General features: G+C 40.0%; 1 protein-coding gene across 3 annotated transcripts in view; it reads right to left on the minus strand.

Annotated features, from left to right (window-relative positions):
- The window catches only part of LOC111261298 (uncharacterized), a 12,853-nt gene extending 4,421 nt beyond the window's left edge, over positions 1-8,432 (minus strand). Inside the window, exons 1-2 of one of the 3 annotated variants that reach the window (XM_022834672.2) lie at positions 8,216-8,432; positions 297-442 (exon numbers count right to left, since the gene is read on the minus strand). In XM_022834672.2, coding sequence (XP_022690407.1) covers positions 297-442; positions 8,216-8,417 — 348 coding nt within the window. In that variant the 5' untranslated portion in view covers positions 8,418-8,432. The other 2 variants (XM_022834674.2, XM_022834675.2) reach the window with 2 other exon arrangements.
- Positions 8,433-12,845: the final 4,413 nt, after the last annotated feature.

The raw sequence follows: 12,845 nt of genomic DNA on the forward strand, positions 1-12,845 counted from the left end.
ATATATGAAATCAATGCGCCCATTGAGCTTAGGGCTTAATTTGCGCTTAGGCATCTGTTACAGTAGCCGTTATAGACTAACCACTTCGTGGAGTGTGTTTTGGACTGCTGGGAACGAGGCAAGTACCAGGTTAATGATAGTTGTAGAACAGAAATACAATAAAGCATAATTGTTATAAACTACGCCTATAAACAATTCTGTGATCGCAGAAAAAGGCAGGATCGAAGGTTTCTAAGCAGCCTTATATGTGCTTTTACCTAAGGGTCAATAAAGTGTTCCGAGGAGATGGGAATGACCTGCTTAAGATATTCTTCGTCGACGGGGTGGCAGAATACCAGCCTAGTCAAGAGCAGCCCGAAGAGAATCGTGTACATCATTGAAATGGAGTCCATTACTAATGACCACCGTTTTATGCATTGACAACCTGTATGATCACTTCTTGCTGTAAATGAAAATATAAACAAAAGAAAAAAAAAAATAATTAATTATTTTTTACACTAGCAACTAGAATAACTGTAACTCTTACGATACCAAATATTATTCTGATTCGTCGTTCATCTAAGCAATGAACAAATGGTAAATAAATCGCTATTTTGAAAGAATCAGACCTGCAAAAAAAGCTGTTCTCGACTTAACAAGTTGAGCTATCGTAGCGATGCTTTGTAGTACAGCACAAGAACAGGGTATCTGTAGGCCCATAACCCTTCGGGTAACTAAGGGTATTTCTATCTAGGGGAATTCTTTTAGGGAATAGAATATTCTAGAGAAAATAAGGGTTTCAGTAAAGGGTAAATCTAGGTAAATACGAAAGTAACAATTCGCATAAAGCTAGATATAATGAAATCAAATAGAGTGATTGAAACGCAGATCAGTGCATACTCCTTGAGTATGAGTCCGCGTCCCGTTCGATATGGATGACGATACAGGCACGACGTTACTCAACTGACAAAAATGACTATGGTGAGCTGCTCTAGTCCCAGACCCAACAGCGCAATGAATGATATTGATTCTAAGCTTCCGTTGACCACAAAGCGGGGGTTCGTTACAATAGCGAGAGTTCCCTGGTGCCGTGGACGAAAATCAAATAGAATTAGACAAAAACGAAATTAGTACATGACAAGAGATAACATTCGTTACCTCTTGTCATGATATCTGGAAGACTTTCTCTTTGGATAAATTATGATACATTTGGTGGTTTTGGAAGAGTGTATTCACGCTGAATCGATGTGGGGCTTTGGCAAGGTTTCATAGCAGCTTTCATGCTCTAAAAAAGGCCATCAGTCCAGTTGACTTTTCGATCGCCTAAAAGAGCTGATTTTCGACAACTATTTTTATTAATGAACCGATTGCAGTGGCTTTCCAACTACGAATTGTAAACACACGAAGGAGTATACAATATTCCCTGTTTCCGTGTTATCTATTTACTAGGTTTTGTATCAAACTTGTTGTAACTTTCTTCGCAGTTTTTCAGCAGCATACTTTCGTCGCTAACTCTTATTTTGAATCAACTACTTTCAAAAAATGATTACTTATAGTAATCATTACGTATTAACAGGACCTTTAAGTTTGAGTATACAAGCCGTATTGAATACCCGTCACTTGTAAAATATACAGGGCACCCTGATAAGCTGGTACAGTTATTTGACAGATTCATTTCTCTTGTATAGGAAAGGAGTAAAGCATGGTAAAAGTATAAAAAAATAGGTGAAGACCTTAATGTTCTTAAGAGACCTTTGCCCCTTTTACCCTCCCGCCGCGCTAACTTCATGTATGATAAAAACGATTTCATCTGTACGTCTGAATTGAATCGGTCCGATGACTTGGACAACCTTGAACAATTTATTCCAATATAGCAGGATAACGTAATCTAGATTTTTAAACAGGTGGAACTTTCGACACGCTGTCGGTGCCTATGACATTTAATCTACAGAACAAATAAGACGTTTAGAAAAATTCTAAGCGCTAATGTTTCGCCCAAAAAAATTCTAAGTATCGCAGCGGCGGCGCCAGCAGCAGCAATAGGACACTGAGAAAAAATAAACTTCCCTCAAGTGTCCTAACTGATCCCTTTCGCAGCAGCACAACTACCACATTCTTATATTGATAGAGCTCACTCCTTACATTACAAGCCTATCGCTTCTCCTATTCCAGAGAAGAGCTATTGCCGATTAGCCCGAAATCCTTGAGGGCATATACCTAGCTTCAGTGATTCTTTTTCGCTAATCTTCTATTTACGTGTTTTCTATTTTATGTACTCACTATGCTTTCCGGCAACAAACGAATGAATAAACACATACAAACGAAGCTATACGTATGTTTATTCATTAGGAGATGGAGTTTAATATTAGTTACACGTCACAAGACAGGCCATTTTAGCTATTTATCGAGCGGTCCTACTGTCGACACAATCAATGCACGGCTCTATCAAAAGTAAACACACGAACACGAATTATGTCAAAATTATGACAGACCATGTCTTATCTGTACGATCAGCTAGTTGATATCGTATGCCATATTTAATTTGACCCACGAATGTTATTAAATAGCTCATTATACTGCTCACGTATATGTAATTTCGGCTTACACCGAGAATTAAAAAAAAAATCAGTGCGGTCAAGCCGTGATGGCCCTAAAAAGTTAGGCGCTATGTATATTTTTAGGTGTTTGTTAGCTTTTATCTACTCGGTGCGTTCACTGTTGTAGAACTATTGCTCGCTGGTTTAATTCTAACAATGATGAATTTTTATCGTCAGAAAATTAACAAATTAATGACTTATTTGTTAATATGTCTGTTGGATAGCATCTATGTTTTTCTTAGCGTTAGCTAGTACAAGTTTTTTACGATTTCAGTTAACGTTTGAGAAGTCCACATTTTTAGCAACTTTCTTTTATAAAGAAGGCCCAAGGAAAGGGTAAAATTAACGAAACAAAAATCGCGTGTAGCTTTTCAGCTCCGGCCAGAATTGTACAAACACTCAATATCGTTTCATCATTGGACGCTTCTGTAAACCTGGCCTAGTCCAAGAGTTGTCGTTGAGCTTGGGCTTTTTTTTGTTTTTACACTGTTTCCATGCACGAATTATTTACGTAAAGTAATGAAACATGTTGAAGGGCTTTTAGAGGAGAGGATGAAGGTCCCTATTAGCGCGAAGCGCCTACTAGCGTTAACCAGCTTATTAGTTTTCAGTCCGACTCTTCGGATTTTATTAGGAGTTTCTGTCAGTAGTATAGACGCTGCACTATCTTACTTTTACTATGGTTATGAGTTATTTGGCATGGTTTAGTACTTTTTTTTTTTTGTCGCATAATTAGTCGACTTTAGACGGGACAAAAGTCTGATGCCGAAATTCGCTAGTTTCTCGCGGTCGATCAGGTCGACAAGATACGAAAACTTCACATCTTCTCCACGGCTTTTGTGAAATTGAAATTGAAGCTACAAGACAAATTGATCAGCGATAGCCAGGCCACACGTAAATGGCGTGTCCGTAATAGTTTTATATAGCTACCAGTTACCCATTCGTCTTTATCCGCTTATTAGCACATGTACGCGGCCAGGGGGGGGGGGGGGGACAGGACGGACCATAGGATGAGCGCATGACTCGCGACGACATTTTGAAAAAAACAAAGGATTCATAGACGGATACTTTATCGGAATGTAAATATTGCTGGTTATTCCATATATACAGGGCGATACTCATAAACGATAGAAGTAGTTCAAAGAAACCAACGAGACAGTGGCCATCATTTTTAATATTCTTTTCGTTCTTTAATATTTACGATTTACCAGTTGACTTGACGGAGACAAAATTACAAATAATTAAACGCATGAGACGCGATCGAACGTCTGCGATACGTTGGACCTTGGCATGCTCTTGTAAAGCCGGGCTTTCGACGCGTACTCACTGTCTCTACTAAAAAAGAACTACAACTAATAATTGGCATCGGATACGTGATTTCAAAGGCAAATGGCGGTAATTACGCGGCAGTGGTAATCGTATGATCTAATCCCGAACAAACGAATATTAATGGGAAGCTTTATTTCGATGACACAACGCACAATAGGAAACTTTTTTTTTTTTTTTGTAGGCTTTTTATCATATATAAGTAGATTTTAGGTAATGCTTCAATCGGTATTCAACGAGAAAAATGTCAGCTATCGCGTTTTGCATGTCACCGAGAATAACTGGCCAGCTGTCCACTTAAACACTTAGGTCAACATTCGTCAGCACTTCGGCATCCGTTTGATTTGGCAATCATCCTGAATATCATTATTGGTATAGGTTTGCTCGGCCTTTACAGAAACGTGTGGAATGCTATTTTGTCATCGATCCGATCCGATCAGGTTTTGTACTCGGAATTACTAAACCAGCTTCATACTGTTCAAGCCACTATGCTTAAGGGGGTACCTTTACATTCGGTCCGTATAATTACCAAAGTATTTTGCACTAGTATGATAGGCGTTAGCAAACATCGCGATTTAAAGAAGTTTAAGGTGCATACTCAGATAATTTCCCCGCTCACCATAAAATCAAATCGTAATTAGTTAGTAAATATGCGATTTTAGTTCCTCCTGAGGTATACGCTTACCAGCCGAATCAGGAAAGTGCGGACGAGAGCCTTACGAAACAGTTGGTTGTGCTTTATTCAATAAATTTTATTTACCATTAACCCAAATTCGACACCACATGTTGCAGACTACAATTATATTAAAAAGGCAGTCGCTTTCATAGTATCTAGCAAACAGACATATAACCTATAATTACACGTAAACGTAACCAAAGTGACGATGTAATTGGAAGCCAGAAACCATTTTGCCTTTATTGTCTATATATATAATGGCAATTTCGAATCTCATCTGATTTTGTTGAAGAAGAAACTCGCAGATCGTCTTTGTGTGTATAAAACATGTTTTACGCCGATCGCTTTGTTGGCTTCAACCTTAACAACTGCCAACTGCGATTTTCCAAGCCTTAGAGCTTTAGCTTATTCGAACCGCCTGTTTAAAATAGATCTTACACCGTTATGTGGTAGTCAAAGGCCTTCCTAGCAAGCGTAGGACATAGGCAGTTATCTGAGATGCTGTTTTTCAGAACCCTGACGAACAAAGGTGCTGCGATTCATAGTTGTATAGTTTACGCAGGTGTTAGAATTGTTGCCATAGGAAGACTTCTTTTTTGTTGCTCACATTAGCCTTTGTTTATAGTAGTAGAAGTACTACAGCTGCCGGTCTCTGACCACCTATCAACTCCGCATATAGATATGTTTGATACACGCGCGTCTATTAGCCGCTAGTCGAAAGCTGATTCAAACCCCGTACGCCGCTTGTCAGATATCGGCCGACTAGTTGCTTCTTTTCGAAGTACTGAGAATTTCGTTAAGATACTGATTTTATTCGCCGGAGACGAAAAACGTTGAGATTGATCGGCGGCCGACCCGATCGGCGATTTTCCGAAGATGTCGAACATCACAACATGGTTCTCGACACCCGATCTGGATAGATGGCATCCAGTCTTATTTAACTTCTAAATACGTAGTACAGCTGTGCGGCTCGAACCTTCAATCGACTTTAACAAACAGCCTCGTACTGTTTGAATGACAAGGCTGCGTACGTCGCACATATAATTCCCTCTAAAAAACTTCTGAAGTTATTGAAGTTTACGAAACTCTGAACGAAACCGCCCGAAAAATATTCTCAAATATTATTGAATCAGAGTTAGACGACGGGGTTATTAGGAAACGCCGACGACGACCATAAGTAACAGTTCACTGATTTTCAGACACTTTCAAAAATTAGATTTGCTACGATAAGCGCTATCTGTGTAAAATGGACGTTCTGTTTAGTATATTGATTAAAGGGAATTGTTGTGCAAATGAAATGTAATCTGTGTTATTTACTACAATCGGCGGTACCTGTGTATTTTTCGGAAAGGAAAAACAAATGTTTTATATCCTTTATGTAGGAAGGCTCATTTAAATTCTAAAAGCAGCAGCTAGAAAACGACAATAGGTATATTACTTACAAATCAGAACTCCATTCCTATTATCCGTTGCTTATTTTACAAATAATTATATCGATGCTCTTGGTAATTTTTTTCAGATAATGGTGCTTCAGGTAATAGAAATCCTCATATACCTTCAGTTCGTTGGTGTCCTAACTTCAACAGTTCAGGGGCCTCACGTCCCAACTCGGAAAAGCGACAATACTCGTTTAAATCAGAGTCAGAGACAACGATAAGTATCGTATCATGTCATTTGAATGATTTTCGGAGGGGCCTATTCGACTTCGTAAATTGTCTGCCTACGAGCAGCACTACGGAGACTTTCGAAGTGAACTGATTCCCGTTTATCTTATTTGGACGTCGGGGAGCGTGCGCACCTTGCGGCTTTCGCAATACCCGGAGAGACCCCAAAACTTGAAGTTATGAAGCATCTCAAGCAAAGGGCCAAGAAAAATTAATTGTATTAATCGATTACTACAAGTTTGTTCATGTAGCTGTCTTGGTCTGATTTCTTGTAAGTTAAAAACGTTCTGTCCCGGGATTCCGACTACTAGAACCTTTTTAAAAAAATAGACATTTCCATTTTCTTTTTGCACCTTGCTGTCGCTATTACACTGGCCGAGTAGCCTAACGGGTAACATTAGCGCAAATCGAAGCTACAGGGTTGCCCTCTACTAAAATCTGAGCTCCAGATTAACTTACAATAGGTTACCGGATTTCAATTAGCGAGTTACTTGAAACCGGTATAGATCTTTGGCCTGAACTTCGAATGAAAATGTTGAATACGAATGACGCATACAAATCAAAGGGCGCAACGAAAAGTGACAAAAATGGAGGTGCATGAACGGCTTGCAGCAGTGATCGTCATTTAAGGCTCATGGCAATATACAAGCTGTAGAAAGAGATGTTCGTGTCTAGTAAAGCATACGCTAATTCGGCATATACTGCCAATACTGTGAACAGTTATATACAGATGGAATACAAGCCTCGGTTGGAAGGCTTGCAATGTAGCTTAATTGCGTAGCGCGCATGCGTAATAGAAATAAAAGAAAGACGAGGAGTCTGGAGCGTGAGGCGCTTAGTCCAGGAAGAAAATCAGAGGCCAAATTATCACATGAAACAAGGCCAGACGTTATAACGCAAAGAGAAATAAGGACCTGGGGTACAGAGGTGATTTCGCAGATCACTTTGAGAAGAAACACGTGTGAATTAGAACCCCGATTGAAAAAAGAAGATCTACGTTCTACGTGTCAATGGAAGCTTGCTATTTTTTTCTAATATCTGGGCTAATTGGTTAAAATATCTAGCAGTAGTAACTCAAATAATGAATATTTTAATTAATCTAGTTGGGCTTCTTTTAGCGTGAGAAACGCTTTAAGATAGAATCGCTAGGAAAATTTCTCCTGCGGCCGAAGGACTAGGAGTATCTGCGTCACATTTTTTTTTTACTTCTTTTTAATCCGTTTATTTCGTACAGTAAGAAACTAGCAACATGCTGAAATAGGTTCTAGTTGTAAAAGGTACCAATATTACAACTTTCCAATATAATCACGAGTTTGTATTAACAAACTATTAATGCGTTGACTAGCTGGTGTGCGAGAGCCTTTATCGTGACTACTATTAATATTAGAGCCAATATTTTGCCAACTGTCCTGCCTAACCTGCTGTGTAGGCCATATCGCCTACACTGCCATACATATGTATCTTTACCACATTCAAATGGTCATTCAATCAAAAGCGATCTTCGATCATGATGATCAGAGTGGACTAGAACCAAATTTGTTCACTCCCAGGAACCACATATTTAGCATTATACTTTTTCGAAATAAGCATTTGCGGCTGTCCTGTAGGTAGTCCTACAATCAAAAAAAGCGCTCGGATCATCATCTCTGGCAGATGATCGCATCTACAAATTCTATTGTAACGTCGTTCCGCGTTGCCACCTATTTAGATTAAGTTTACGCATACTCAATCGCTGTGACGTATAGTTAGTCATATATCCAATGGTACCACTAAAAACCATAAACAACATAAGATATTAACCAAATAGCACTTACGTAAAGTAGTGGTTGAACTTTTTTGTTTGGAATCGAATGGAAAGATGCAAGTTTTCCTCAAAAACTATATACTTACTTCCCAAGTCCTAATTTTAGCTCGAATTTCGAGCACATTTAAATATCACAGTTAGCATGGCATTGATATTTAAAGCAACTCACATATTCTCAACCTGCTCATATTATCGTAGTTCACAACCGAATGACACAGACGTTTACCGTAGCAACGTAACGTCAACCAGCACGCAACGCTGCAGAGCGAACGGTGCACACGCTCTTCACCTTGAAACCTCCCCAAAGGCTTTTTCGCTTTCTTCTTTTCTTCCAACCACCATCCCTTTCTACCTGCCATTCGGTAAACCATTTCGGTTCATATTAGCAGCAGCAGCAGCAGCAGCGGCGCGACGACTATGGCATGCCACAAAAATGCCCTTTCAGTCTGACAGATAGTTCGGTGCCTCTTGCCGCGCGGCCCACCGTGCCGCATTTGTGGTACTACCGCCGTAAAAATAGAATCAGTGATGACCGCGTCGATGGGTGCAACGGTGGCGACAGCGGCAGCCACAACGACGATGCCTGGGTAAATCCCTATCTGATTCTTTGGAAAACCGCCCGGTCCACGCACACTGTAATTGCAACAGTCAGCTGCTTGCTACAGGTGCCGACTCTTGGCGTTTGCAGCGTGACAAGTCTGTTAGCTTGCAACGAATCGCGGCACCAATAAATATACCGCTGCCACCGCTGAAAAATTGCGTCACAAGCGAAACACAACTATACAGACGCTGACATCCACGCGAAGATTCGGATTATTACCGCCACGGTAGGAGAAAGATAGCAGGAATAAAGATGCTTTAACTAATCGCTAAAAAAACGTCGCGCCTTCACGTAGATGACCCTCAGTGCGTCTCAATCAGAATCAGTTTTCGAAAAAGCCTATAGTGGTTTTGTTAATTAGGTGCTTATTTATCTTACCCAATAAAAGGTAAAGTTAATGAGTTGAGAAATTTTTTAGAAACTACAAGGTATGTATGTATGTATGTAGTATGTTCGATTTTGAGCACAGACACGCTGCCCCGTTTCTGGCCGTAAGCCAGCGATCCGAAAAAACGTAAACTTGTGTGTCGATATAGAACCTAAGTACCGGATGTAGAACACGAAAAATAACATGTTTACGTTGACTAGATTACGGACCGTCATTTTGTTGGTCGATACACACTAATATTTTAATTAACTTCTAATATTGCGTCTGAATTGCACTGGAAGGTTAAAAGTTCGCGCAGTTACTAGGATTTCCTAGTAGAAGGTTGCCACGCAAACGCTTGGCCGCCGTAACGCACGATCAAGAACACTGTGTTAATAAAAAAATAGCTGAATATTCGGCACAGCGTGTCTCTTTTCAAATTGTGGCTAAATCCTGTCAGACGTATCAGTCCTAGCGGACTGTAGTAATCTGAACGAAACGTTTAGAAGAATAACTTCATTTTGGCGGAACGTGATGGACGTCCAGCCATCTTACACGTATACCGCTTTCCAACTATACGATACGAAAGACAAACGAAGTGCTGTCTTTCATAGTGGCAAGACGCGCTGACCACCGATTTCAGCTTCTCGTCTATTTATCTAAAACTTGGTTCAGTTTAAACTATCGCCATATTGGCTTGTTTACTTTCCAAAGATTACAAATTAATGAGCTGAAACATGGAAAGAAATGAACGGTTAACCGCCGGTCGGTCGTTGTGGTGTCCACGCTGGCGACGGTCTGTATAGGTCAACGTTTTACTATTTCATTAAGACACTCGCTCACGGTAGCCAAGAGTCATCTGCTACGTGTCGCAAAGACACAAAGAACAGCGGATATTAACAAACGACATGAGCATATACAATAGAAAAACGAGTAGAGAAACACAGGAAATAACGTTATTTATTCTATGCGTGACTTCTTCTATCTATCTATCTATTTCGGTGGCAACTTTAGTTAGAATGAAAATTCAAGGGTCGCTTCAAAGTGCCACCTTATATGTCACCAAAGGAGGCAATATGCTTAACGTGATGCCAAATTCAATGGCGATAGCGGTTTCTACCGAGTGAATTTCGAAATCACCGGCAACTGGAGAAAGTGCTAAACACGTCTGCACATTTTAAAGTGAACTCAAACGATTTATTATTACGGGAATCGTTTAGCCAGAGATAGTGGATGTTCACCTATCAGATCCTACAGCTAACAAATCGCTGAGCGTTCGAAGCAGGATTTATACAATCAAGTGCATTGAACAAAAAAGAAATCGCTATTATAGCCCAGTGGTAATGTGATTTACTGAGCTGAGAAGACCGCAAATGTAATAAGAAGATTGACGATTATCGACCAAATCTCGATGTGGCTTCCGAAGCCAAAAGACGAAGGCAAAAGTACGAATCAAACTTGTCTTCATGAAGTCAGATATAGACGGTTCTTTTCTAAACGCGTACGAATCAGGTCCGCAGTGAGATAACTGCGAGTAGCACTGCGACACACTGGGAATACCTTGTATGGTTTTTTGACGCGAATAAAACAAACTTCTGCGTTTCAAGAATATTTGCTGCTCAAAAATCTCTTATCTAGGAGGATCTAAAAAAGGAGTTATCTATCGAAAAAAATTACTGGCTAGCAAACGAGACCTTTCCAGCGTCTTCAAATTTGAGGGGATCAGTAATGTTCCGTTAGTCGTTGCTCGCTTTTATCAGAAAGAAGCGCGAGTAATCAAGATCTTCAGACTGTTATTGGTTGCGGCCTATCTAAACTGTTCAGGTTCGTCATTTCTATGATGGATGTGTTTTTTTACCATAGATTTGCTTTATTGCTAAATTATTTCGAAGTGTTTCAAGTAAAGATCATTGACTTCATTCATAGGCTCGTAGAAATTTACGAGCTTCTATGTCCAGACCGTATGATGATGTTTCAAAAACCAAATTTTCGTTGACTTGGTGGAACGTCTAACCTGTTATGTGTCCATGGATCCTGACTGATTGAACTAGCTTTCGGTGGCATAACAAGGTTCATTCGTTGTCCAACCAAACGTGGTATACGCCATCGCTCGACATTTCCTATGCCTTTGACTCGTTGCAACAGTGCTCTGTTGACAATATTTTCTCAGCTTGACGACGAGCGCCGCAGAAAGCGCTCATCACCACTCTATACAAGAACTATGAATAGAATAACATTCCGACATGGGCATGCTATTAATCAAGCAGATCGACCTTTCTTTGCTTAGGGAAAATTATAAGACGGTTTCAGTTGGGAACAACGCATCTCCTTTAGTCGAGATAGGCGAACGGGCAAAAGCGAAGGACTTTGCAAGAATTTATAAGATCCTATTAGCAGTTAGCGAAGCAATTTGTGAACTTCAGTAATTTACTATTTTTCAATCAGCCCTGTTGAATGTCCGTGCCGAATGCGGCTGAAACTTTCTGGATGACTCATTCTTAGACTTCATGTGTTTAAGGAACGTCCTCGGCCGACTTTCTCAGGGGGATATAAAATGTTCAGAGTTGATTCTTCAGATCACGGCCAAATCAGGTGTAGTACCTGCATAGTCTTTTACCTGTCTCTATGTGACCCTATCCTACCCTTCCTTGAGCTGTTCTATTGCAGTCCGGGAGAATCCACAAAAAATTGTTGAGAAGTTCTAAGCTTGATTCTAAGCTAAACTTGATGTAGTTGCGCTTCGCTGATTATAAGGAGTTTCGAGCATTTTCTGCTAACATATCGGATAGTGACCATGTCAAATGATCGCCTTCGAGGTTATTGCCATATACGATGCTTGATTAGGCTTTTGGATTTACGCATATTAGAAATCTGCGATAATCTGGAATACGAAATTTAGGCTTAACGGAGTCCAACATGGACAACATGAAACAGTCTGCCATTGTCAACGAAAGATCTTGTTGGATTACACCGAAAAAAACACTAGTATTTCATAATGTGGTAGCAGTGCGTACCTTGCAAATCTTTTAAAAATGAAACAACTTCAAGACAAGGTTCCCCTTCCCTTTTGGACTATACAGTTGGTTTGTCTTGAACAACCCTATACCAGCCCACCTGCCTCCCCATATAAAATCGTATGTACAATTATGGAGCATTCACTCCATCGACCTTGAAGGTCATACGAGGCAAAAAACGCCAGACGTGAAACAAATCAGTAACGTATGCAAAATGGCAACTGCATCACCAATTATGAATAAGAATGGCGTCATTTTGAAGGACGCCCACTTCGTCATATTCATAGATATCGAGGCCACAGAAAACTTAAGTACTATTATCGATTACAAAATCGACTTCAAAATGTCTATTCTCACTTCATTCGCTTGACAGCAGTATCAACAACAAGCAAGACACATATGCAGACGTAATTAATAGATATGTTAATGAAAAAGGGCACAGAAATAGTGATAGTCGTAACAGACAAAAAAAAAAAACAATCAACGCAGGTATATTTCGGCACAGCTTAGAGATAAGCATTTTGGCCATGCGATGTATTCGTCTTTTTAGCGCCTTGGACCCTAAGAGTAATTAGTAACAGAATAGACGAGCACGTTTACAGAAGATAACCAGACCATCTATGAAAACTAGAATTAATGTACAAAGCGAAATTCTAGCTTGTCTACGACTAGTAATATTTCAACGAAAGCTGCAAACATAGCCTATTTCCTCAAAATAGTTGCCCAACAGTGTGTCTAACGTAAAGGTCAGTCAGATCAAAGATGCAGAGGCAAAACCTTCCGCCCTACCTGGAAGAGATCACACAGGATTACTCGG

This window comes from Varroa jacobsoni, unplaced genomic scaffold (assembly GCF_002532875.2).
Source record: "Varroa jacobsoni isolate VJ856 unplaced genomic scaffold, vjacob_1.0 scaffold_544, whole genome shotgun sequence".
In the NCBI taxonomy this organism is placed as follows: Eukaryota; Metazoa; Arthropoda; class Arachnida; order Mesostigmata; family Varroidae; genus Varroa; species Varroa jacobsoni.